At 51.0% G+C, this 26,379-nt stretch overlaps 1 protein-coding gene across 1 annotated transcript in view; it reads right to left on the bottom strand.

Annotated features, from left to right (window-relative positions):
* Positions 1-24,173, bottom strand: part of LOC140369015 (guanine nucleotide-binding protein subunit alpha-13-like) — a 32,322-nt gene extending 8,149 nt beyond the window's left edge. Inside the window, exons 1-2 of the mRNA XM_072456214.1 lie at positions 23,842-24,173; positions 3,129-3,355 (exon numbers count right to left, since the gene is read on the bottom strand). Of these exons, the coding sequence (XP_072312315.1) occupies positions 3,129-3,355; positions 23,842-24,124 (510 nt within the window). The 5' untranslated portion in view covers positions 24,125-24,173. The remainder of the gene's footprint in view (positions 1-3,128; positions 3,356-23,841) is intronic.
* Positions 24,174-26,379: the final 2,206 nt, after the last annotated feature.

Raw genomic sequence — 26,379 nt, 5'->3', positions numbered from 1 at the left:
CTCAGTCCAGACAGTGGTGCTGAAGCAGTCCCTCAGAGCCTCCTCGCTCTCAGCAGACCACATCCTCACCTCACGGGACACCACAGGCTGCCTGCGCACGATGGGTTCATACACAGGCCTCAGATGTACAAGGTTGTGGTCTGAGCTGCCCAGGGGAGGGAGGGGGGAAGAAGAATAAGCCTCCTTGGTGTTGGCAAAAAACAAGTCCAATGTTCTATTCTCTCTGGTGGGGCAGGTAACATACTGGGTGTATGTTGGTAGAACAGAAGAGGGAGAAGCGTGGTTAAAGTCACCAGAGATGAGGAAGAGAGCCTGTGGATGCTGTGTTTGCTGCCTACAAGTGCAGGAGAGCAGTGCTTCACAAGCATTTTCAGCATTGGCAGACGGGGCCACATAGACTGCGATCAAAATCACATGTGAGAACTCCCGGGGCAGATAATATGGCCTCATGCCAATAGCCAATAGTTCAATATCCTTGTTACATAGCTGCTGCTTCACTGTGCAGTGTTCTGGTTTGGACCAGCTCGTGTTCACATACACCGCCAGACCTCCACCTCTTTTCTTCCCAGATTCTCTCGTTCTGTCGCCCGCAGCAGATGAAAATTGTCCAAACCTACAATAGAGTCTGGCATTTCTGCTGTTAACCAGGTCAAACGTTATAATATTTGGTGACTTGTTAAGAACATTCTAGAACATTACGATCCTCATTCAAAGTAGAAGCCTTAGAGGGGCTCATTTGCATAATTTCCACTATATTATGCAAATGAGTCGGCTGTAATAACAAGTGTAAACAAAGTACAACGGTCACATCAGCCTTCACTTTAGAGTCCATTACTGTAGAACACTGCATTATGGGTAAACGGGGATGAGTACTGCATTATGGGTAAACGGGGGATGAGTACTGCATTATGGGTAAACGGGGGATGAGTACTGCATTATGGGTAAACGGGGGATGAGTACTGCATTATGGGTAAACGGGGGATGAGTACTGCATTATGGGTAAACGGGGGATGAGTACTGCTATATGGGTAAACGGGGGATGAGTACTGCATTATGGGTAAACGGGGGATGAGTACTGCTATATGGGTAAACGGGGGATGAGTACTGCATTATGGGTAAACGGGGGATGAGTACTGCATTATGGGTAAACGGGGGATGAGTACTGCTATATGGGTAAACGGGGGATGAGTACTGCATTATGGGTAAACGGGGATGAGTACTGCTATATGGGTAAACGGGGGATGAGTACTGCTATATGGGTAAACGGGGGATGAGTACTGCATTATGGGTAAACGGGGGATGAGTACTGCTATATGGGTAAACGGGGGATGAGTACTGCTATATGGGTAAACGGGGGATGAGTACTGCTATATGGGTAAACGGGGATGAGTACTGCATTATGGGTAAACGGGGGATGAGTACTGCATTATGGGTAAACGGGGGATGAGTACTGCATTATGGGTAAACGGGGATGAGTACTGCTATATGGGTAAACGGGGGATGAGTACTGCTATATGGGTAAACGGGGGATGAGTACTGCATTATGGGTAAACGGGGGATGAGTACTGCTATATGGGTAAACGGGGGATGAGTACTGCATTATGGGTAAACGGGGATGAGTACTGCTATATGGGTAAACGGGGGATGAGTACTGCTATATGGGTAAACGGGGATGAGTACTGCATTATGGGTAAACGGGGGATGAGTACTGCATTATGGGTAAACGGGGGATGAGTACTGCATTATGGGTAAACGGGGATGAGTACTGCATTATGGGTAAATGGGGATGAGTACTGCATTATGGGTAAACAGGGGATGAGTAATAATAACTAATGCTAATGCTAGCACTAGCTGACAGTTTGAGTGTTAAAGCTGCAGCTGAGGATTTTAGTAGTCGACTTGTCACGATTATTTCTAATGGGCCTCTGCAGGACCCCCGGGGGCCTCCACTGCAGGACCCCCGGGGGCCCGGGGGCCTCCTCTGCAGAACCCCCGGGGGCCTCCTCTGCAGGAGCCCGGGGACCACAGATGCTAAATGGCCTCAGACTCATTAGCGGTTGTTTCCTTCACCAAAGCAGTTTAACAGATCAACATTCTTAACGTGATCACACTTTTTACACTTTTTCCTCAAACAAAACTCCTTTCACCAGCGACTTTAGCTCAAACACACGTCTCACACAAACACACACACACACGTCTCACAAAAACACACACTTGACACACAACACACACTTGACACACAACACACACTTGACACACAACACACACTTGACACACAACACACACTTGACACACAACACACACTTGACACACAACACACACTTGACACACAACACACACTTGACACACAACACACACTTGACACACAACACACACTTGACACACAACACACACTTGACACACAACACACACTTGACACACAACACACACTTGACACACAACACACACTTGACACACAACACACACTTGACACACAACACACACTTGACACACAACACACACTTGACACACAACACACACTTGACACACAACACACACTTGACACACAACACACACTTGACACACAACACACACTTGACACACAACACACACTTGACACACAACACACACTTGACACACAACACACACTTGACACACAACACACACTTGACACACAACACACACTTGACACACAACACACACTTGACACACAACACACACTTGACACACAACACACACTTGACACACAACACATACTTGACACACAACACATACTTGACACACAACACATACTTGACACACAACACACACTTGACACACAACACACACTTGACACACACTTCACCAAACACTAGGGTTAGCCACGCCCCTCACACGTACTAGCCCCTCACACATACTAGCTTTAGCCACGCCCCTCACACGTACTAGCTTTAGCCACGCCCCTCACACGTACTAGCTTTAGCCACGCCCCTCACACACACACTAGCTTTAGCTTTTGTGCACTGCCGGACTCCTCCCCCCGTGAACTCCTCCCCTCCCCCGTGAACTCCTCCCCTCCCCGCGTGAACTCCTCCCCTCCCCCCGTGAACTCCTCCCTCCAGACTCCTCCCCTCCCATTTCCAGACTCCTCCCCCTGTGGGCGGACTCACCAGTTGGAACTCCCTGCGGCGGTCGTAGGCGTGCTGGATGCCCGGGTCACTCCACAGCGCTCGGATGGACGGCAGGTACCGGAGGAAGACGCCCGCCTCCAGCTGACCCGTGGCCAGTTTGGACGAGCGCGTGTCGAAGGACATGAGCAGCTCGCCGTGCTTGTGATTGGTCGAGTCGCCCCAGGGAATGTGCAGCTTCTCACGAGCGTCCACCAGCACGCGGATCCCTGCACATGACCAGCAGAGTTATGAGGGCAGCAAACCAGAGCGTCCCCAACACATTAACAAAGCATGAGCATGAGCACGAGCATGAGCACGAGCACGAGCACGAGCACGAGCACGAGCACGAGCACGAGCACGAGCACGAGCACGAGCACGAGCACGAGCACGAGCACGAGCACGAGCAAGAGCACGAGCACGAGCAAGAGCAAGAGCACGAGCAAGAGCACGAGCACGAGCAAGAGCATGAGCAAGAGCAAGAGCAAGAGCAAGAGCAAGAGCATGAGCAAGAGCAAGAGCAAGAGCATGAGCATGAGCACGAGCACGAGCACGAGCACGAGCAAGAGCACGAGCACGAGCAAGAGCATGAGCACGAGCACGAGCACGAGCAAGAGCAAGAGCATGAGCAAGAGCACGAGCAAGAGCATGAGCATGAGCATGAGCATGAGCAAGAGCAAGAGCAAGAGCATGAGCAAGAGCATGAGCATGAGCATGAACATGACATGAGCATGAGCAAGAGCATGAGCACGAGCAAGAGCATGAGCACGAGCACGAGCAAGAGCATGAGCAAGAGCATGAGCATGAGCATGAGCATGAGCATGAGCATGAGCATGAGCAAGAGCAAGAGCATGAGCAAGAGCATGAGCATGAGCATGAGCATGAGCAAGAGCATGAGCAAGAGCATGAGCAAGAGCAAGAGCATGAGCAAGAGCACGAGCACGAGCAAGAGCATGAGCAAGAGCAAGAGCAAGAGCAAGAGCATGAGCAAGAGCAAGAGCAAGAGCATGAGCATGAGCACGAGCACGAGCACGAGCACGAGCAAGAGCACGAGCAAGAGCATGAGCACGAGCACGAGCACGAGCAAGAGCAAGAGCATGAGCAAGAGCATGAGCACGAGCAAGAGCATGAGCATGAGCATGAGCATGAGCAAGAGCAAGAGCAAGAGCATGAGCAAGAGCATGAGCATGAGCATGAACATGACATGAGCACGAGCAAGAGCATGAGCACGAGCAAGAGCATGAGCACGAGCACGAGCAAGAGCATGAGCAAGAGCATGAGCATGAGCATGAGCATGAGCATGAGCATGAGCATGAGCATGAGCATGAGCATGAGCAAGAGCATGAGCAAGAGCATGAGCATGAGCATGAGCATGAGCAAGAGCATGAGCAAGAGCATGAGCAAGAGCAAGAGCATGAGCAAGAGCAAGAGCAAGAGCATGAGCATGAGCAAGAGCATGAGCAAGAGCAAGAGCATGAGCAAGAGCATGAGCAAGAGCATGAGCAAGAGCATGAGCATGAGCATGAGCATGAGCATGAGCAAGAGCATGAGCATGAGCATGAGCAAGAGCATGAGCAAGAGCATGAGCAAGAGCAAGAGCAAGAGCATGAGCATGAGCAAGAGCAAGAATTGAAGGCGCGCACAGGTCCCGACCGCGCGGTCAGAACCACTAAAGTGCAGAAATACTTTATACACGATGTACTTCATCTTTGACGCTCTTTATATTTGATCATTTCACAGCTCAATATAAAGTCAGAAGAGTGACTATGGGCCTGGGGCGGGGCCCACCCTGGACTCGTCAGGGTCACCTGCTGATGAAGCTGAACGCTAATTAGCTTAAATAAAGTGACAAAAACAATGGACAAAATGGGACTTCAATCTAGAATTTGACTCTTTTATCTTAAAATGTGATTCATTTGGACAATTTTTCAATTAAACCAGTGACTTTCATTTTACACAAAGTCATAATTAAAGCTTCAGTGCCACAGACCCGACGTGTGACTTTACTGGACATCCTGTTGTCACGACGACACGCCCCTCCACAGACCCGACGTGTAACTTTACTGGACATCCTGTTGTCACGACGACACGCCCCTCCACAGACCCGACGTGTGACTTTACTGGACATCCTGTTGTCACGACGACACGCCCCTCCACAGACCCGACGTGTGACTTTACTGGACATCCTGTTGTCACGACGACACGCCCCTCCACAGACCCGACGTGTGACTTTACTGGACATCCTGTTGTCACGACGACACGCCCCTCCACAGACCCGACGTGTAACTTTACTGGACATCCTGTTGTCACGACGACACGCCCCTCCACAGACCCGACGTGTGACTTTACTGGACATCCTGTTGTCACGACGACACGCCCCTCCACAGACCCGACGTGTAACTTTACTGGACATCCTGTTGTCACGACGACACGCCCCTCCACAGACCCGACGTGTAACTTTACTGGACATCCTGTTGTCACGACGACACGCCCCTCCACAGACCCGACGTGTGACTTTACTGGACATCCTGTTGTCACGACGACACGCCCCTCCACAGACCCGACGTGTAACTTTACTGGACATCCTGTTGTCACGACGACACGCCCCTCCACAGACCCGACGTGTGACTTTACTGGACATCCTGTTGTCACGACGACACGCCCCTCCACAGACCCGACGTGTGACTTTACTGGACATCCTGTTGTCACGACGACACGCCCCTCCACAGACCCGACGTGTGACTTTACTGGACATCCTGTTGTCACGACGACACGCCCCTCCACAGACCCGACGTGTAACTTTACTGGACATCCTGTTGTCACGACGACACGCCCCTCCACAGACCCGACGTGTGACTTTACTGGACATCCTGTTGTCACGACGACACGCCCCTCCACAGACCCGACGTGTAACTTTACTGGACATCCTGTTGTCACGACGACACGCCCCTCCACAGACCCGACGTGTAACTTTACTGGACATCCTGTTGTCACGACGACACGCCCCTCCACAGACCCGACGTGTGACTTTACTGGACATCCTGTTGTCACGACGACACGCCCCTCCACAGACCCGACGTGTGACTTTACTGGACATCCTGTTGTCACGACGACACGCCCCTCCACAGACCCGACGTGTGACTTTACTGGACATCCTGTTGTCACGACGACACGCCCCTCCACAGACCCGACGTGTGACTTTACTGGACATCCTGTTGTCACGACGACACGCCCCTCCACAGACCCGACGTGTGACTTTACTGGACATCCTGTTGTCACGACGACACGCCCCTCCACAGACCCGACGTGTGACTTTACTGGACATCCTGTTGTCACGACGACACGCCCCTCCACAGACCCGACGTGTGACTTTACTGGACATCCTGTTGTCACGACGACACGCCCCTCCACAGACCCGACGTGTGACTTTACTGGACATCCTGTTGTCACGACGACACGCCCCTCCACAGACCCGACGTGTAACTTTACTGGACATCCTGTTGTCACGACGACACGCCCCTCCACAGACCCGACGTGTGACTTTACTGGACATCCTGTTGTCACGACGACACGCCCCTCCACAGACCCGACGTGTGACTTTACTGGACATCCTGTTGTCACGACGACACGCCCCTCCACAGACCCGACGTGTGACTTTACTGGACATCCTGTTGTCACGACGACACGCCCCTCCACAGACCCGACGTGTGACTTTACTGGACATCCTGTTGTCACGACGACACGCCCCTCCACAGACCCGACGTGTGACTTTACTGGACATCCTGTTGTCACGACGACACGCCCCTCCACAGACCCGACGTGTGACTTTACTGGACATCCTGTTGTCACGACGACACGCCCCTCCACAGACCCGACGTGTGACTTTACTGGACATCCTGTTGTCACGACGACACGCCCCTCCACAGACCCGACGTGTGACTTTACTGGACATCCTGTTGTCACGACGACACGCCCCTCCACAGACCCGACGTGTGACTTTACTGGACATCCTGTTGTCACGACGACACGCCCCTCCACAGACCCGACGTGTGACTTTACTGGACATCCTGTTGTCACGACGACACGCCCCTCCACAGACCCGACGTGTAACTTTACTGGACATCCTGTTGTCACGACGACACGCCCCTCCACAGACCCGACGTGTAACTTTACTGGACATCCTGTTGTCACGACGACACGCCCCTCCACAGACCCGACGTGTAACTTTACTGGACATCCTGTTGTCACGACGACACGCCCCTCCACAGACCCGACGTGTGACTTTACTGGACATCCTGTTGTCACGACGACACGCCCCTCCACAGACCCGACGTGTGACTTTACTGGACATCCTGTTGTCACGACGACACGCCCCTCCACAGACCAGACGTGTGACTTTACTGGACATCCTGTTGTCACGACGACACGCCCCTCCACAGACCCGACGTGTGACTTTACTGGACATCCTGTTGTCACGACGACACGCCCCTCCACAGACCCGACGTGTAACTTTACTGGACATCCTGTTGTCACGACGACACGCCCCTCCACAGACCCGACGTGTAACTTTACTGGACATCCTGTTGTCACGACGACACGCCCCTCCACAGACCCGACGTGTGACTTTACTGGACATCCTGTTGTCACGACGACACGCCCCTCCACAGACCCGACGTGTGACTTTACTGGACATCCTGTTGTCACGACGACACGCCCCTCCACAGACCCGACGTGTGACTTTACTGGACATCCTGTTGTCACGACGACACGCCCCTCCACAGACCCGACGTGTAACTTTACTGGACATCCTGTTGTCACGACGACACGCCCCTCCACAGACCCGACGTGTAACTTTCCTGGACATCCTGTTGTCACGACGACACGCCCCTCCACAGACCCGACGTGTGACTTTACTGGACATCCTGTTGTCATGCGTCGCTCAGAGCCTAGAGCGCCCCCTTGTGGTTGTCAGTGTGAAAATAACTATATCACATATAAGTCGCTCTGGAGTATAAGTCGCACTGGAGTATAAGTCGCGATGGCGGCGTTTCCCGCTCAAACGCTCAATGACAAATGTGTTTATGAAAGGAGAGGATCACGTGATGAAGGTCGTCTCCTTTAAGCCTGAACAAAGAGGAACAAGAGAAAACTGAACCAAAGTAAAACATCATCTGACAAACAGGAAGTTTGAAAACCAAAGAAACGTGAACCGTTTCAGAGAGAATCCGTCACCGCGGCGACGCTTTAAAGACCAGCTGCACGGTCACGACAAAGTCTGAGGAATAAAGTCTGGCGGTAATGCAACACTTGGATGCCAACCGCCATAAAACAACAACAACAACAACAACTTTCCCCCGAACATTTACAGGCACGCTCTATGTTTCTACGTTTGTTTTGGTCAGAGTTGTGTTCAGAGCGGCGGCGTTCAGGGCACGGTGTTCAGGGCGCGGCGTTCAGGGCGCTCAGCCTGAGAAACATGGAGCCAAGAGAGTTTGGACCGACGCTCCAAATGTGGGAGAAAAGTCACAAAAAACCACAAAAACAGAACTGAACTGTTGCTTCATCCAGAGTCAGGACTAAACCAAGAGCGTTCAGGAGGAGGAGCGTTCAGGAGGAGGAGCGTTCAGGAGGAGGAGCGTTCAGGAGGAGGAGCGTTCAGGAGGAGGAGGAGGAGCGTTCAGGAGGAGGAGGAGGAGCGTTCAGGAGGAGGAGGAGGAGCGTTCAGGAGGAGGAGCGTTCAGGAGGAGGAGCGTTCAGGAGGAGGAGGAGGAGCGTTCAGGAGGAGGAGCGTTCAGGAGGAGGAGGAGGAGCGTTCAGGAGGAGGAGCGTTCAGGAGGAGGAGGAGGGTTCAGGAGGAGGAGGAGGAGCGTTCAGGAGGAGGAGCGTTCAGGAGGAGGAGCGTTCAGGAGGAGCGTTCAGGAGGAGGAGGAGGAGCGTTCAGGAGGAGGAGCGTTCAGGAGGAGGAGCGTTCAGGAGGAGGAGGAGGAGCGTTCAGGAGGAGGAGCGTTCAGGAGGAGGAGCGTTCAGGAGGAGGAGGAGCGTTCAGGAGGAGCGTTCAGGAGGAGGAGGAGGAGCGTTCAGGAGGAGGAGCGTTCAGGAGGAGGAGCGTTCAGGAGGAGGAGCGTTCAGGAGGAGGAGCGTTCAGGAGGAGGAGGAGGAGCGTTCAGGAGGAGGAGGAGGAGCGTTCAGGAGGAGGAGGAGGAGCGTTCAGGAGGAGGAGCGTTCAGGAGGAGGAGCGTTCAGGAGGAGGAGCGTTCAGGAGGAGGAGGAGGAGCGTTCAGGAGGAGGAGCGTTCAGGAGGAGGAGGAGGAGCGTTCAGGAGGAGGAGGAGGAGCGTTCAGGAGGAGGAGCGTTCAGGAGGAGGAGGAGCGTTCAGGAGGAGCGTTCAGGAGGAGGAGGAGGAGCGTTCAGGAGGAGGAGGAGGGTTCAGGAGGAGGAGGAGGAGCGTTCAGGAGGAGGAGCGTTCAGGAGGAGGAGGAGCGTTCAGGAGGAGCGTTCAGGAGGAGGAGGAGGAGCGTTCAGGAGGAGGAGCGTTCAGGAGGAGGAGCGTTCAGGAGGAGGAGGAGGAGCGTTCAGGAGGAGGAGCGTTCAGGAGGAGGAGCGTTCAGGAGGAGGAGGAGCGTTCAGGAGGAGCGTTCAGGAGGAGGAGGAGGAGCGTTCAGGAGGAGGAGCGTTCAGGAGGAGGAGCGTTCAGGAGGAGGAGCGTTCAGGAGGAGGAGGAGGAGCGTTCAGGAGGAGGAGCGTTCAGGAGGAGGAGGAGGAGCGTTCAGGAGGAGGAGCGTTCAGGAGGAGGAGGAGGGTTCAGGAGGAGGAGGAGGGTTCAGGAGGAGGAGGAGCGTTCAGGAGGAGGAGCGTTCAGGAGGAGGAGGAGGAGGGTTCAGGAGGAGGAGGAGGGTTCAGGAGGAGGAGGAGGGTTCAGGAGGAGGAGGAGGAGCGTTCAGGAGGAGGAGCGTTCAGGAGGAGGAGGAGCGTTCAGGAGGAGGAGGAGGAGCGTTCAGGAGGAGGAGGAGGAGCGTTCAGGAGGAGGAGGAGCGTTCAGGAGGAGGAGGAGCGTTCAGGAGGAGGAGGAGCGTTCAGGAGGAGGAGGAGCGTTCAGGAGGAGGAGGAGCATTCAGGAGGAGGAGGAGCATTCAGGAGGAGGAGGAGCGTTCAGGAGGAGGAGGAGCGTTCAGGAGGAGGAGGAGCGTTCAGGAGGAGGAGGAGCGTTCAGGGGGGAGGAGGAGCGTTCAGGGGGGAGGAGGAGCGTTCAGCAGGAGGAGCGTTCAGGAGGAGGAGCGTTCAGGGGGGAGGAGCGTTCAGGGGGGAGGAGCGTTCAGGGGGGAGGAGCGTTCAGGGGGGAGGAGCGTTCAGGAGGAGGAGGAGCGTTCAGGAGGAGGAGGAGCGTTCAGGAGGAGGAGGAGCGTTCAGGGGGAGGAGGAGCGTGCAGGAGGAGGAGCGTTCAGGGGGGAGGAGGAGCGTGCAGGAGGAGGAGCGTTCAGGGGGGAGGAGCGTTCAGGGGGAGGAGGAGCGTTCAGGAGGAGGAGGAGCGTTCAGGAGGAGGAGGAGCGTTCAGGAGGAGGAGCATTCAGGAGGAGGAGGAGCGTTCAGGAGGAGGAGGAGCGTTCAGGAGGAGGAGGAGCATTCAGGGGGGAGGAGCATTCAGGGAGGAGGAGCGTTAAGGAGGAGGAGGAGCGTTCAGGAGGAGGAGGAGCATTCAGGGGGGAGGAGGAGCGTTCAGGGGGGAGGAGGAGCGTTCAGGGGGGAGGAGGAGCGTTCAGGAGGAGGAGCGTTCAGCAGGAGGAGCTTTCAGGAGGAGGAGTGTTCAGGGGGGAGGAGTGTTCAGGGGGGAGGAGTGTTCAGGGGGGAGGAGTGTTCAGGGGGGAGGAGTGTTCAGGGGGGAGGAGTGTTCAGGGGGGAGGAGCGTTCAGGGGGGAAGAGGAGCGTTCAGGAGGAGGAGGAGCGTTCAGGAGGAGGAGGAGCGTTCAGGAGGAGGAGGAGCGTTCAGGAGGAGGAGTGTTCAGGGGGGAGGAGGAGCGTGCAGGAGGAGGAGCGTTCAGGGGGGAGGAGGAGCGTGCAGGAGGAGGAGCGTGCAGGAGGAGGAGCGTTCAGGAGGAGGAGGAGCATTCAGGAGGAGGAGGAGCATTCAGGAGGAGGAGCGTTCAGGGGGGAGGAGGAGCGTTCAGGAGGAGGAGCGTTCAGGAGGAGGAGCGTTCAGGGGGGAGGAGCGTTCAGGGGGGAGGAGCGTTCAGGGGGGAGGAGCGTTCAGGGGGGAGGAGCGTTCAGGGGGAGGAGGAGCGTTCAGGAGGAGGAGGAGCGTTCAGGAGGAGGAGGAGTGTTCAGGGGGGAGGAGGAGCGTGCAGGAGGAGGAGCGTTCAGGGGGGAGGAGGAGCGTGCAGGAGGAGGAGCGTTCAGGGGGGAGGAGCGTTCAGGGGGAGGAGGAGCGTTCAGGAGGAGGAGGAGCGTTCAGGAGGAGGAGCATTCAGGAGGAGGAGGAGCGTTCAGGAGGAGGAGGAGCGTTCAGGAGGAGGAGGAGCATTCAGGGGGGAGGAGCATTCAGGGAGGAGGAGCGTTCAGGAGGAGGAGGAGCGTTAAGGAGGAGGAGGAGCGTTCAGGAGGAGGAGGAGCATTCAGGGGGGAGGAGGAGCGTTCAGGGGGGAGGAGGAGCGTTCAGCAGGAGGAGCTTTCAGGAGGAGGAGTGTTCAGGGGGGAGGAGTGTTCAGGGGGGAGGAGTGTTCAGGGGGGAGGAGTGTTCAGGGGGGAGGAGCGTTCAGGGGGGAAGAGGAGCGTTCAGGAGGAGGAGGAGCGTTCAGGAGGAGGAGGAGCGTTCAGGAGGAGGAGGAGCGTTCAGGAGGAGTGTTCAGGGGGGAGGAGGAGCGTGCAGGAGGAGGAGCGTTCAGGGGGGAGGAGGAGCGTGCAGGAGGAGGAGCGTTCAGGAGGAGGAGCGTTCAGGAGGAGGAGCGTTCAGGGGGGAGGAGCGTTCAGGGGGAGGAGCGTTCAGGGGGAGGAGGAGCGTTCAGGAGGAGGAGCGTTCAGGAGGAGGAGTGTTCAGGGGGGAGGAGTGTTCAGGGGGGAGGAGCGTTCAGGGGGGAGGAGCGTTCAGGGGGGAGGAGGAGCGTGCAGGAGGAGGAGTGTTCAGGAGGAGGAGGAGCGTTCAGGGGGGAGGAGCGTTCAGGAGGAGGAGTGTTCAGGAGGAGGAGGAGCGTTCAGGAGGAGGAGGAGCGTTCAGGAGGAGGAGCATTCAGGAGGAGGAGGAGCGTTCAGGAGGAGGAGGAGCGTTCAGGAGGAGGAGGAGCATTCAGGGGGGAGGAGCATTCAGGGAGGAGGAGCGTTCAGGAGGAGGAGGAGCGTTAAGGAGGAGGAGGAGCGTTCAGGAGGAGGAGGAGCATTCAGGGGGGAGGAGGAGCGTTCAGGGGGGAGGAGGAGCGTTCAGCAGGAGGAGCTTTCAGGAGGAGGAGTGTTCAGGGGGGAGGAGTGTTCAGGGGGGAGGAGTGTTCAGGGGGGAGGAGTGTTCAGGGGGGAGGAGCGTTCAGGGGGGAAGAGGAGCGTTCAGGAGGAGGAGGAGCGTTCAGGAGGAGGAGGAGCGTTCAGGAGGAGGAGGAGCGTTCAGGAGGAGGAGGAGCGTTCAGGAGGAGTGTTCAGGGGGGAGGAGGAGCGTGCAGGAGGAGGAGCGTTCAGGGGGGAGGAGGAGCGTGCAGGAGGAGGAGCGTTCAGGAGGAGGAGCGTTCAGGAGGAGGAGCGTTCAGGAGGAGGAGCGTTCAGGGGGGAGGAGCGTTCAGGGGGAGGAGCGTTCAGGGGGAGGAGGAGCGTTCAGGAGGAGGAGCGTTCAGGAGGAGGAGTGTTCAGGGGGGAGGAGTGTTCAGGGGGGAGGAGCGTTCAGGGGGGAGGAGCGTTCAGGGGGGAGGAGGAGCGTGCAGGAGGAGGAGTGTTCAGGAGGAGGAGGAGCGTTCAGGGGGGAGGAGCGTTCAGGAGGAGGAGTGTTCAGGAGGAGGAGGAGCGTTCAGGGGGAGGAGCGTTCAGGAGGAGGAGTGTTCAGGGGGGAGGAGGAGCGTGCAGGAGGAGGAGCGTTCAGGAGGAGGAGTGTTCAGGAGGAGGAGGAGCGTTCAGGGGGGAGGAGCGTTCAGGAGGAGGAGTGTTCAGGGGGGAGGAGGAGCGTGCAGGAGGAGGAGTGTTCAGGAGGAGGAGGAGCGTTCAGGGGGGAGGAGCGTTCAGGAGGAGGAGTGTTCAGGGGGGAGGAGGAGCGTGCAGGAGGAGGAGTGTTCAGGAGGAGGAGGAGCGTTCAGGGGGGAGGAGCGTTCAGGAGGAGGAGTGTTCAGGAGGAGGAGGAGCGTTCAGGGGGGAGGAGCGTTCAGGAGGAGGAGTGTTCAGGGGGGAGGAGGAGCGTGCAGGAGGAGGAGTGTTCAGGAGGAGGAGTGTTCAGGAGGAGGAGGAGCGTTCAGGAGGAGGAGGAGCGTTCAGGGGGGAGGAGCGTGCAGGAGGAGGAGTGTTCAGGAGGAGGAGTGTTCAGGAGGAGGAGGAGTGTTCAGGGGGGAGGAGCGTTCAGGAGGAGGAGTGTTCAGGAGGAGGAGGAGCGTTCAGGGGGGAGGAGCGTGCAGGAGGAGGAGTGTTCAGGAGGAGGAGGAGTGTTCAGGGGGGAGGAGCGTTCAGGAGGAGGAGTGTTCAGGAGGAGGAGGAGCGTTCAGGGGGGAGGAGCGTTCAGGAGGAGGAGTGTTCAGGGGGGAGGAGGAGCGTGCAGGAGGAGGAGTGTTCAGGAGGAGGCGCAGCGTTCAGGAGGAGGCGCATGGTGCTATTTTTGAGGTCGCAACCTCTTGCTCTGCTCCTGCTGATGTGATTGGTCTGAACCTCCAGTTGGGGCAGAGACTGGACCAATCAGAGAGCAGCAGTGAGGTTTGGGGCGGAGCCAAAAGATGAAGTGCTCAAAGGAACCAAAACAAACATGGCAGACTATGAGGGATAAACCAGGGCTAAACTGAGACTAAACCAGAGCTAAACTGAGACTAAACCAGAGCTAAACTGAGACTAAACCAGAGCTAAACTGAGACTAAACCAGAGCTAAACTGAGACTAAACCAGGGCTAAACTGAGACTAAACCAGGGCTAAACTGAGACTAAACCAGAGCTAAACTGAGACTAAACCAGAGCTAAACTGAGACTAAACCAGGGCTAAACTGAGACTAAACCAGAGCTAAACTGAGACTAAACCAGGGCTAAACTGAGACTAAACCAGGGCTAAACTGAGACTAAACCAGGGCTAAACTGAGACTAAACCAGAGCTAAACTGAGACTAAACCAGGGCTAAACTGAGACTAAACCAGGGCTAAACTGAGACTAAACCAGGGCTAAACTGAGACTAAACCAGGGCTAAACCAGAGCTAAACCAGGGCTAAACCAGAGCTAAACCGAGACTAAACCAGAGCTAAACCGAGACTAAACCAGGGCTAAACCGAGACTAAACCAGAGGTAAACTGAGACTAAACCAGGGCTAAACTGAGACTAAACCAGGGCTAAACTGAGACTAAACCAGGGCTAAACTGAGACTAAACCAGGGCTAAACTGAGACTAAACCAGAGCTAAACTGAGACTAAACCAGGGCTAAACTGAGACTAAACCAGAGCTTAACTGAGACTAAACCAGAGCTAAACTGAGACTAAACCAGGGCTAAACTGAGACTAAACCAGGGCTAAACCAGAGCTAAACCAGGGCTAAACCAGAGCTAAACTGAGACTAAACCAGAGCTAAACTGAGACTAAACCAGAGCTAAACTGAGACTAAACCAGGGCTAAACTGAGACTAAACCAGGGCTAAATTGAGACTAAACCAGGGCTAAACTGAGACTAAACCAGAGCTAAACTGAGACTAAACCAGGGCTAAACCAGAGCTAAACTGAGACTAAACTAGGGCTAAACCGAGACTAAACCAGAGCTAAACCGAGACTAAACCAGGGCTAAACCGAGACTAAACCAGAGCTAAACTGAGACTAAACCAGAGCTAAACTGAGACTAAACCAGGGCTAAACCGAGACTAAACCAGAGCTAAACTGAGACTAAACCAGAGCTAAACTGAGACTAAACCAGAGCTAAACTGAGACTAAACCAGAGCTAAACTGAGACTAAACCAGGGCTAAACTGAGACTAAACCAGGGCTAAACTGAGACTAAACCAGGGCTAAACTGAGACTAAACCAGAGCTGAACTGAGACTAAACCAGAGCTAAACCAGAGCTAAACTGAGACTAAACGAGGGCTAAACTGAGACTAAACCAGAGCTAAACTGAGACTAAACCAGGGCTAAACTGAGACTAAACCAGAGCTAAACTGAGACTAAACCAGAGCTAAACTGAGACTAAACCAGAGCTAAACTGAGACTAAACCAGAGCTAAACTGAGACTAAACTGAGACTAAACCAGGGCTAAACTGAGACTAAACCAGGGCTAAACTGAGACTAAACCAGGGCTAAACTGAGACTAAACCAGAGCTAAACTGAGACTAAACCAGAGCTAAACCAGAGCTAAACTGAGACTAAACGAGGGCTAAACTGAGACTAAACCAGAGCTAAACTGAGACTAAACCAGGGCTAAACTGAGACTAAACCAGAGCTAAACTGAGACTAAACCAGGGCTAAACTGAGACTAAACCAGGGCTAAACTGAGACTAAACCAGGGCTAAACTGAGACTAAACCAGAGCTAAACTGAGACTAAACCAGGGCTAAACTGAGACTAAACCAGGGCTAAACTGAGACTAAACCAGAGCTAAACTGAGACTAAACCAGAGCTAAACTGAGACTAAACCAGGGCTAAACCAGAGCTAAACTGAGACTAAACCAGGGCTAAACTGAGACTAAACCAGAGCTAAACTGGGACTAAACCAGGGCTAAACTGAGACTAAACCAGGGCTAAACTGAGACTAAACTGAGACTAAACCAGAGCTAAACTGAGACTAAACTGAGACTAAACCAGAGCTAAACTGAGACTAAACCAGAGCTAAACTGAGACTAAACCAGGGCTAAACTGAGACTAAACCAGGGCTAAACTGAGACTAAACCAGGGCTAAACTGAGACTAAACCAGAGCTAAACTGAGACTAAACCAGAGCTAAACCAGAGCTAAACTGAGACTAAACGAGGGCTAAACTGAGACTAAACCAGAGCTAAACTGAGACTAAACCAGGGCTAAACTGAGACTAAACCAGAGCTAAACTGAGACTAAACCAGGGCTAAACTGAGACTAAACCAGGGCTAAACTGAGACTAAACCAGGGCTAAACTGAGACTAAACCAGAGCTAAACTGAGACTAAACCAGGGCTAAACTGAGACTAAACCAGGGCTAAACTGAGACTAAACCAGAGCTAAACTGAGACTAAACCAGAGCTAAACTGAGACTAAACCAGGGCTAAACCAGAGCTAAACTGAGACTAAACCAGGGCTAAACTGAGACTAAACCAGAGCTAAACTGAGACTAAACCAGGGCTAAACTGAGACTAAACCAGGGCTAAACTGAGACTAAACCAGGGCTAAACTGAGACTAAACCAGGGCTAAACTGAGACTAAACTGAGACTAAACCAGAGCTAAACTGAGACTAAACTGAGACTAAACCAGAGCTAAACTGAGACTAAACCAGGGCTAAACTGAGACTAAACCAGAGCTAAACTGAGACTAAACCAGAGCTAAACTGAGACTAAACCAGGGCTAAACTGAGACTAAACCAGAGCTAAACTGAGACTAAACCAGAGCTAAACTGAGACTAAACCAGAGCTAAACCAGGGCTAAACTGAGACTAAACCAGGGCTAAACTGAGACTAAACCAGGGCTAAACTGAGACTAAACCAGAGCTAAACTGAGACTAAACCAGAGCTAAACCAGAGCTAAACTGAGACTAAACCAGGGCTAAACTGAGACTAAACCAGGGCTAAACTGAGACTAAACCAGGGCTAAACTGAGACTAAACCAGGGCTAAACTGAGACTAAACCAGAGCTAAACTGAGACTAAACCAGAGCTAAACTGAGACTAAACCAGGGCTAAACTGAGACTAAACCAGAGCTAAACTGAGACTAAACCAGGGCTAAACTGAGACTAAACCAGAGCTAAACTGAGACTAAACCAGGGCTAAACTGAGACTAAACCAGGGCTAAACTGAGACTAAACCAGGGCTAAACTGAGACTAAACCAGGGCTAAACTGAGACTAAACCAGGGCTAAACTGAGACTAAACCAGGGCTAAACCAGAGCTAAACTGAGACTAAACCAGGGCTAAACCAGAGCTAAACTGAGACTAAACCAGGGCTAAACCAGAGCTAAACTGAGACTAAACCAGGGCTAAACTGAGACTAAACCAGGGCTAAACTGAGACTAAACCAGGGCTAAACCGAGACTAAACCAGGGCTAAACCGAGACTAAACCAGGGCTAAACCGAGACTAAACCAGAGCTAAACCGAGACTAAACCAGAGCTAAACTGAGACTAAACCAGAGCTAAACTGAGACTAAACCAGAGCTAAACTGAGACTAAACTGAGACTAAACCAGAGCTAAACTGAGAATAAACCAGGGCTAAATTAGAGCCAAATCAACTAATCTAAAAGGTAAAACAAAAGTAAAGTAGAACTAAACCAGTTCTAAAAAAAGAGCATAAATCTTTAACTAAAGCAGAATTGGACTAATACAAGACAAAAATAGGTCTAAATTAGCACTAAACTAAATGTGCCTCTACGAATGAACTAAACCGGATCTAAATACATGACTAAACTAGAGCTAAACCAGAACAAATCCAGACTTAAACTCAAGCTGGGACAAAATTTGAACTAATCCAAGCCCAAACCTGAGCTAAAGTAGGTCTAAAGCAGGACTAAAGCAGGTCTAAAGCAGGTCTAAAGCAGGACTAAAGCAGGACTAAAGCAGGTCTAAAGCAGGACTAAAGCAGGTCTAAAGCAGGACTAAAGCAGGACTAAAGTGAGTCTAAAGTAGGACTAAAGCAGGTCTAAAGCAGGACTAAAGCAGGACTAAAGCAGGACTAAAGTGAGTCTAAAGCAGCTCTAAAGTAGGACTAAAGCAGGACTAAAGCAGGACTAAAGCAGGTCTAAAGCAGGTCTAAAGCAGGACTAAAGTGAGTCTAAAGTAGGACTAAAGCAGCTCTAAAGTAGGTCTAAAGCAGGTCTAAAGCAGGACTAAAGCAGGTCTAAAGCAGGACTAAAGCAGGTCTAAAGCAGGACTAAAGCAGGTCTAAAGCAGGACTAAAGCAGGACTAAAGCAGGACTAAAGCAGGACTAAAGCAGCTCTAAAGTAGGTCTAAAGCAGGACTAAAGCAGGTCTAAAGCAGGACTAAAGCAGGACTAAAGCAGGTCTAAAGCAGGACTAAACCAGGACTAAAGCAGGACTAAAGCAGGTCTAAAGCAGGACTAAAGCAGCTCTAAAGTAGGTCTAAAGCAGGACTAAAGCAGGTCTAAAGCAGGACTAAAGCAGGACTAAAGCAGGTCTAAAGCAGGACTAAACCAGGACTAAAGCAGGACTAAAGCAGGTCTAAAGCAGGACTAAATCAGGACTAAACCAGGACTAAAGCAGGACTAAAGCAGGTCTAAATCAGGACTAAACCAGGACTAAAGCAGGACTAAAGCAGGTCTAAAGCAGGACTAAACCAGGACTAAAGCAGGACTAAAGTGAGTCTAAAGCAGGACTAAAGCAGGACTAAAGCAGGACTAAAGTGAGTCTAAAGCAGGACTAAAGCAGGACTAAAGCAGGACTAAAGTGAGTCTAAAGCAGGACTAAAGCAGGTCTAAAGCAGGACTAAAGCAGGACTAAAGTAGGTCTAAAACAGGACTAAAACAGGACTAAAGCAGGACTAAAGCAGGTCTAAAGCAGGACTAAAACAGGACTAAAACAGGACTAAAGCAGGTCTAAAACAGGACTAAAACAGGACTAAAGCAGGACTAAAGCAGGTCTAAAGCAGGACTAAAACAGGACTAAAACAGGACTAAAACAGGACTAAAGCAGGTCTAAAGCAGGACTAAAACAGGACTAAAGCAGGACTAAAGCAGGACTAAAGCAGGTCTAAAGCAGGTCTAAAGCAGGTCTAAAGCAGGTCTAAAGCAGGACTAAAGCAGGACTAAAGCAGGACTAAAGCAGGACTAAAGCAGGACTAAAACAGGACTAAAGCAGGTCTAAAGCAGGACTAAAGCAGGACTAAAGCAGGACTAAAGCAGGACTAAAGCAGGTCTAAAGCAGGTCTAAAACAGGACTAAAGCAGGTCTAAAGCAGGTCTAAAGCAGGTCTAAAGCAGGACTAAACCAGGACTAAACCAGGACTAAAGCAGGACTAAAGCAGGGCTAAAGCAGGACTAAAGCAGGTCTAAAGCAGGACTAAAGCAGGACTAAAGTGAGTCTAAAGTAGGACTAAAGCAGCTCTAAAGTAGGTCTAAAGCAGGACTAAAGCAGGACTAAAGCAGGTCTAAAGCAGGACTAAACAGGACTAAAGCAGGACTAAAGCAGGACTAAAGCAGGTCTAAAGCAGGACTAAACCAGGACTAAACCAGGACTAAAGCAGGTCTAAAGCAGGACTAAAACAGGACTAAAACAGGACTAAAACAGGTCTAAAGCAGGACTAAAACAGGACTAAAGCAGGACTAAAGTGAGTCTAAAGCAGGACTAAAACAGGACTAAAGCAGGACTAAAGCAGGACTAAAGCAGGACTAAAGCAGGACTAAAGCAGGTCTAAAGCAGGTCTAAAGCAGGTCTAAAGCAGGACTAAAGCAGGACTAAAGTGAGTCTAAAGCAGGACTAAAACAGGACTAAAGCAGGACTAAAGCAGGACTAAAGCAGGACTAAAGCAGGTCTAAAGCAGGTCTAAAGCAGGACTAAAGCAGGACTAAAGCAGGACTAAAACAGGACTAAAGCAGGTCTAAAGCAGGACTAAAGCAGGACTAAAACAGGACTAAAACAGGACTAAAGCAGGACTAAAGCAGGACTAAAGCAGGACTAAAGCAGGTCTAAAGCAGGACTAAAGCAGGACTAAAACAGGACTAAAACAGGACTAAAGCAGGACTAAAGCAGGACTAAAGCAGGACTAAAGCAGGACTAAAGCAGGACTAAAGCAGGACTAAAACAGGACTAAAACAGGACTAAAGCAGGACTAAAGCAGGACTAAAGCAGGACTAAAACAGGACTAAAGCAGGACTAAAACAGGACTAAAGCGGGTCTAAAGCGGGACTAAAGCGGGACTAAAGCGGGACTAAAACAGGACTAAAGCAGGTCTAAAGCAGGACTAAAGCAGGTCTAAAGCAGGTCTAAAGCAGGTCTAAAGCAGGACTAAACCAGGACTAAAGCAGGGCTATAGCAGGACTAAAGCAGGACTAAAGCAGGTCTAAAGCAGGACTAAAACAGGACTAAAACAGGACTAAACCAGGACTAAACCAGGACTAAAACAGGACTAAAGCAGGTCTAAAGCAGGACTAAAACAGGACTAAAACAGGACTAAAACAGGACTAAAGCAGGACTAAAGCAGGACTAAAGCAGGACTAAAGTGAGTCTAAAGCAGGACTAAAACAGGACTAAAACAGGACTAAAGCAGGACTAAAGCAGGACTAAAGCAGGACTAAAGCAGGTCTAAAGCAGGTCTAAAGCAGGTCTAAAGCAGGACTAAAGCAGGACTAAAGCAGGACTAAAACAGGACTAAAGCAGGACTAAAACAGGACTAAAACAGGACTAAAGCAGGACTAAAGCAGGACTAAAGCAGGACTAAAACAGGACTAAAACAGGACTAAAGCAGGACTAAAGCAGGACTAAAGCAGGACTAAAACAGGACTAAAGCGGGTCTAAAGCGGGACTAAAGCGGGACTAAAGCGGGACTAAAACAGGACTAAAGCAGGTCTAAAGCAGGTCTAAAACAGGACTAAAGCAGGTCTAAAGCAGGTCTAAAGCAGGACTAAAGCAGGACTAAAGCAGGGCTATAGCAGGACTAAAGCAGGACTAAAGCAGGTCTAAAGCAGGACTAAAACAGGACTAAAGCAGGACTAAAGCAGGTCTAAAGCAGGACTAAAACAGGACTAAAACAGGACTAAAGCAGGACTAAAGCAGGTCTAAAGTAGGTCTAAAGCAGGACTAAAGCAGGACTAAAGCAGGTCTAAAGCAGGACTAAAGCAGGACTAAAGCAGGTCTAAAGCAGGACTAAAGCAGGTCTAAAGCAGGACTAAAGCAGGACTAAAGCAGGACTAAAGTGAGTCTAAAGCAGGTCTAAAGCAGGACTAAAGCAGGACTAAAGCAGGACTAAAGTGAGTCTAAAGCAGCTCTAAAGTAGGACTAAAGCAGGACTAAAGCAGGACTAAAGCAGGACTAAAGCAGGTCTAAAGCAGGTCTAAAGCAGGTCTAAAGCAGGTCTAAAGCAGGACTAAAGCAGGTCTAAAGCAGGACTAAAGCAGGACTAAAGCAGGTCTAAAGCAGGACTAAAGCAGGTCTAAAGCAGGACTAAAGCAGGACTAAAGCAGGACTAAAGCAGGACTAAAGCAGGACTAAAGCAGCTCTAAAGCAGGACTAAAGCAGGTCTAAAGCAGGACTAAACCAGGACTAAAGCAGGACTAAAGCAGGTCTAAAGCAGGACTAAATCAGGACTAAACCAGGACTAAAGCAGGACTAAAGCAGGACTAAAGCAGGACTAAACCAGGACTAAACCAGGACTAAACCAGGACTAAAGCAGGACTAAAGTGAGTCTAAAGCAGGACTAAAGTGAGTCTAAAGCAGGACTAAAGCAGGACTAAAGCAGGACTAAAGTGAGTCTAAAGCAGGACTAAAGCAGGACTAAAGCAGGACTAAAGCAGGTCTAAAGCAGGACTAAAGCAGGACTACAGCAGGACTAAAGCAGGTCTAAAGCAGGACTAAAGCAGGACTAAAGTAGGTCTAAAACAGGACTAAAACAGGACTAAAGCAGGACTAAAGCAGGTCTAAAGCAGGTCTAAAGCAGGTCTAAAACAGGACTAAAACAGGACTAAAGCAGGACTAAAACAGGACTAAAACAGGACTAAAACAGGACTAAAACAGGACTAAAGCAGGACTAAAGCAGGACTAAAGCAGGACTAAAGCAGGACTAAAACAGGACTAAAGCAGGACTAAAGCAGGACTAAAGCAGGACTAAAGCAGGTCTAAAGCAGGTCTAAAGCAGGTCTAAAGCAGGTCTAAAGCAGGACTAAAGCAGGACTAAAGCAGGACTAAAGCAGGACTAAAACAGGACTAAAGCAGGTCTAAAGCAGGACTAAAGCAGGACTAAAGCAGGACTAAAGCAGGACTAAAGCAGGTCTAAAGCAGGTCTAAAACAGGACTAAAGCAGGTCTAAAGCAGGTCTAAAGCAGGTCTAAAGCAGGACTAAACCAGGACTAAAGCAGGACTAAAGCAGGTCTAAAGCAGGACTAAAGCAGGTCTAAAGCAGGACTAAAGCAGGACTAAAGTGAGTCTAAAGTAGGACTAAAGCAGCTCTAAAGTAGGTCTAAAGCAGGACTAAAACAGGACTAAAGCAGGACTAAAGCAGGACTAAAGCAGGACTAAAGCAGGACTAAAGCAGGACTAAAGCAGGTCTAAAGCAGGACTAAAGCAGGACTAAAGCAGGACTAAAGCAGGACTAAAGCAGGTCTAAAGCAGGTCTAAAGCAGGTCTAAAGCAGGACTAAAGCAGGACTAAAGCAGGACTAAACCAGGACTAAAACAGGACTAAAGCAGGTCTAAAGCAGGACTAAAACAGGACTAAAACAGGACTAAAACAGGACTAAAGCAGGTCTAAAGCAGGACTAAAACAGGACTAAAGCAGGACTAAAGTGAGTCTAAAGCAGGACTAAAACAGGACTAAAACAGGACTAAAGCAGGACTAAAGCAGGACTAAAGCAGGACTAAAGCAGGACTAAAACAGGACTAAAGCAGGACTAAAGCAGGACTAAAGCAGGTCTAAAGCAGGACTAAAGCAGGACTAAAACAGGACTAAAACAGGACTAAAGCAGGACTAAAGCAGGACTAAAGCAGGACTAAAACAGGACTAAAGCAGGTCTAAAACAGGACTAAAGCAGGTCTAAAGCAGGTCTAAAGCAGGTCTAAAGCAGGACTAAACCAGGACTAAACCAGGACTAAAGCAGGACTAAAGCAGGACTAAAGCAGGTCTAAAGTAGGTCTAAAGCAGGACTAAAGCAGGACTAAAGCAGGTCTAAAGCAGGTCTAAAGCAGGGCTAAAGCAGGACTAAAGCAGGACTAAAACAGGACTAAAGCAGGACTAAAGCAGGACTAAAGCAGGACTAAAGCAGGTCTAAAGCAGGACTAAAGCAGGACTAAAACGGGACTAAAACGGGACTAAAACGGGACTAAAGCGGGACTAAAGCGGGACTAAAGCGGGACTAAAGCAGGACTAAACTCGGTCCAAACCCGGGACTTAGCTCGATGCTAACCCCGGGACCGGGCGGAGCTCCGTGTCGCGTCGCCGCAGTCGGACACAAAGCTCCGGGGCTGTAGCTCGCCTCTCCCCGGTGCTTCTCACACATCCACCGCTGGTTCGCGCTCGCTCTCACCGCGGCGCCTCCACCGGGCCAAACCCCCGCGGGGCACGGCGCGTGTTTCCCGGCGGCAGCGCGCGTCTCTCGCTCTGGGTGCGCCGTGTTTATGCGCCTTCCACAGATGTGCAAACTTTCTCTGCTCCGGCCTCCTCCATTTTGTGGCTCGGCGCCTCGGCCGCCGGGAGCCGCGCTCTCCCCGCGGCCGCCACCGCCGCCGCCGCCGCCGCGGCCCGCGCTCACCTTTGATCACGTTGCTGTAGATCGTGCCGCGGAAGTCCTCGCGCGCGCTCTGGTCGAAGTCCTGCCCGTGGATGATGCGCATTTGCTTGAGGAACGTGGACTTGCCGCTCTCGCCCGCGCCGAGCAGCAGGATCTTCACGAGCCGCTTCACGTACGTTTTCTCCCGCGAGAGGCATCGGTCGATCTCCTTCGACTTGCGGATCTGCTCCACTTCGCCGCTGTTGAGGAGACACACGGGGAGACAAACTTTCAGCACGGACCTGGACGGCAGGAAGTCCGCCATGTTCGCGCAAACTTCATCGAGGCTCGCGGTTTAGGGAGGCGCGGGCACGAGGCTCGCGCGCGCGGCGAGAGAGGCGGGCGCGCGGGCACGAGGCCAAGCCCCGCCCCTCACAACCAGGAAGTGACCGGGGCAGGGGCGGGGCGGAGGGAGACGCGGCCCGGGCGGTTATGTGGGGGGCAAAGTGCGTTAAAAGTGAAATAAAAGTGGATTAGAAGTGACTATTTTACAACCAGGAAGTGACCGGAGCAGGGGCGGGGCTAGGGGAACACGGTCCGGGGCGGTTAACGTGGGGTTAAAGTAAAATACAAATATAAATACATACTAATTAAATAGGTTAAGTTTTAATTGATATAATTATTCATCGTTTTTACATCAGGGATCGACTGCTGCTGGAGCTCGCTCGATTAACACCTGATGACATCACTAGGTGTGTTCTGACATTTGCAGAATCATTAAATGAAGCACAAATCCAGGTGTTTTTAGGAAACTTTATTAGAACAAAGTGCAGATGTGGGATGATCCGTGGAATAAAACAGTTTAAATATTCTGTAAATGTTCATAAAGATGTTTTGCTCTGACAGAAAGAGAAAGAAACTTAAATATATCTTTAAATAAATATGAGAATTAAACTCAGCGCTTTCAGAACCAGTGCAGTGTCTCCCTCTAGTGGTCCGTTTGGTTAGTGCATAGATTGGGGGAAAGTGAAACGTGCAGCGGAATTAAAAGTGTTGGAAAAATATCATGTTTACCAAGTGATTATGAAATAAATGTAAACTAAGTTGTTTATCAGATGTTACAAAAATAAAACTGTTTTCATTTGTGTTAAATTCACATCAAACATTTGAACTGAACTTTTAACTTGATTGACTGTAGCACGTTTTAGAAAAGAATATTCATTATTATATGTCAAATGTATTAAAGTTATAAGTCCAGCTCTTATTTATGAGTTTAATGTGGATAAATCTATAAATAACCTTGAATTAAAATATAAATGAAAACATTTGGAGTGGATTTTGTGAAAATACTAGAATAAAACAAAATAATCATTAAAAAACCTGTCAGATCTAAATGGTTTAGTCCTGGTTTAGTCCTGGTTTAGTCCTGGTTTAGACCTGGTTTAGTCCTGGTTTAGTCCTGGTTTAGTCCTGGTTTAGACCTGGTTTAGACCTGGTTTAGTCCTGGTTTAGTCCTGGTTTAGTCCTGGTTTAGACCTGGTTTAGACCTGGTTTAGACCTGGTTTAGTCCTGGTTTAGACCTGGTTTAGACCTGGTTTAGTCCTGGTTTAGACCTGGTTTAGTCCTGGTTTAGACCTGGTTTAGTCCTGGTTTAGTCCTGGTTTAGACTAGACCTGGTTTAGTCCTGGTTTAGACCTGGTTTAGACCTGGTTTAGTCCTGGTTTAGACCTGGTTTAGTCCTGGTTTAGACCTGGTTTAGTCCTGGTTTAGTCCTGGTTTAGACCTGGTTTAGTCCTGGTTTAGACCTGGTTTAGTCCTGGTTTAGACCTGGTTTAGTCCTGGTTTAGTCCTGGTTTAGACCTGGTTTAGTCCTGGTTTAGACCTGGTTTAGTCCTGGTTTAGTCCTGGTTTAGACCTGGTTTAGTCCTGGTTTAGACCTGGTTTAGTCCTGGTTTAGACCTGGTTTAGTCCTGGTTTAGTCCTGGTTTAGACTAGACCTGGTTTAGTCCTGGTTTAGACCTGGTTTAGACCTGGTTTAGTCCTGGTTTAGACCTGGTTTAGACCTGGTTTAGACCTGGTTTAGTCCTGGTTTAGACCTGGTTTAGTCCTGGTTTAGACCTGGTTTAGACATGGTTTAGTCCTGGTTTAGACCTGGTTTAGTCCTGGTTTAGACCTGGTTTAGTCCTGGTTTAGACCTGGTTTAGTCCTGGTTTAGTCCTGGTTTAGACCTGGTTTAGACCTGGTTTAGTCCTGGTTTAGACCTGGTTTAGTCCTGGTTTAGACCTGGTTTAGTCCTGGTTTAGTCCTGGTTTAGACTAGACCTGGTTTAGTCCTGGTTTAGACCTGGTTTAGACCTGGTTTAGTCCTGGTTTAGACCTGGTTTAGACCTGGTTTAGACCTGGTTTAGTCCTGGTTTAGACCTGGTTTAGTCCTGGTTTAGACCTGGTTTAGTCCTGGTTTAGTCCTGGTTTAGTCCTGGTTTAGACCTGGTTTAGTCCTGGTTTAGTACTGGTTTAGACCTGGTTTAGTCCTGGTTTAGACCTGGTTTAGTCCTGGTTTAGTCCTGGTTTAGTCCTGGTT

Source organism: Eucyclogobius newberryi, unplaced genomic scaffold (genome assembly GCF_026437365.1).
Source record: "Eucyclogobius newberryi isolate DKJ021-1_F unplaced genomic scaffold, fEucNew1.0.hap1 SCAF_20, whole genome shotgun sequence".
Taxonomy (NCBI): Eukaryota; Metazoa; Chordata; class Actinopteri; order Gobiiformes; family Gobiidae; genus Eucyclogobius; species Eucyclogobius newberryi.
Note: the sequence above shows the minus strand (reverse complement) of the source record. Positions and strands in the feature narration are given on the sequence as shown.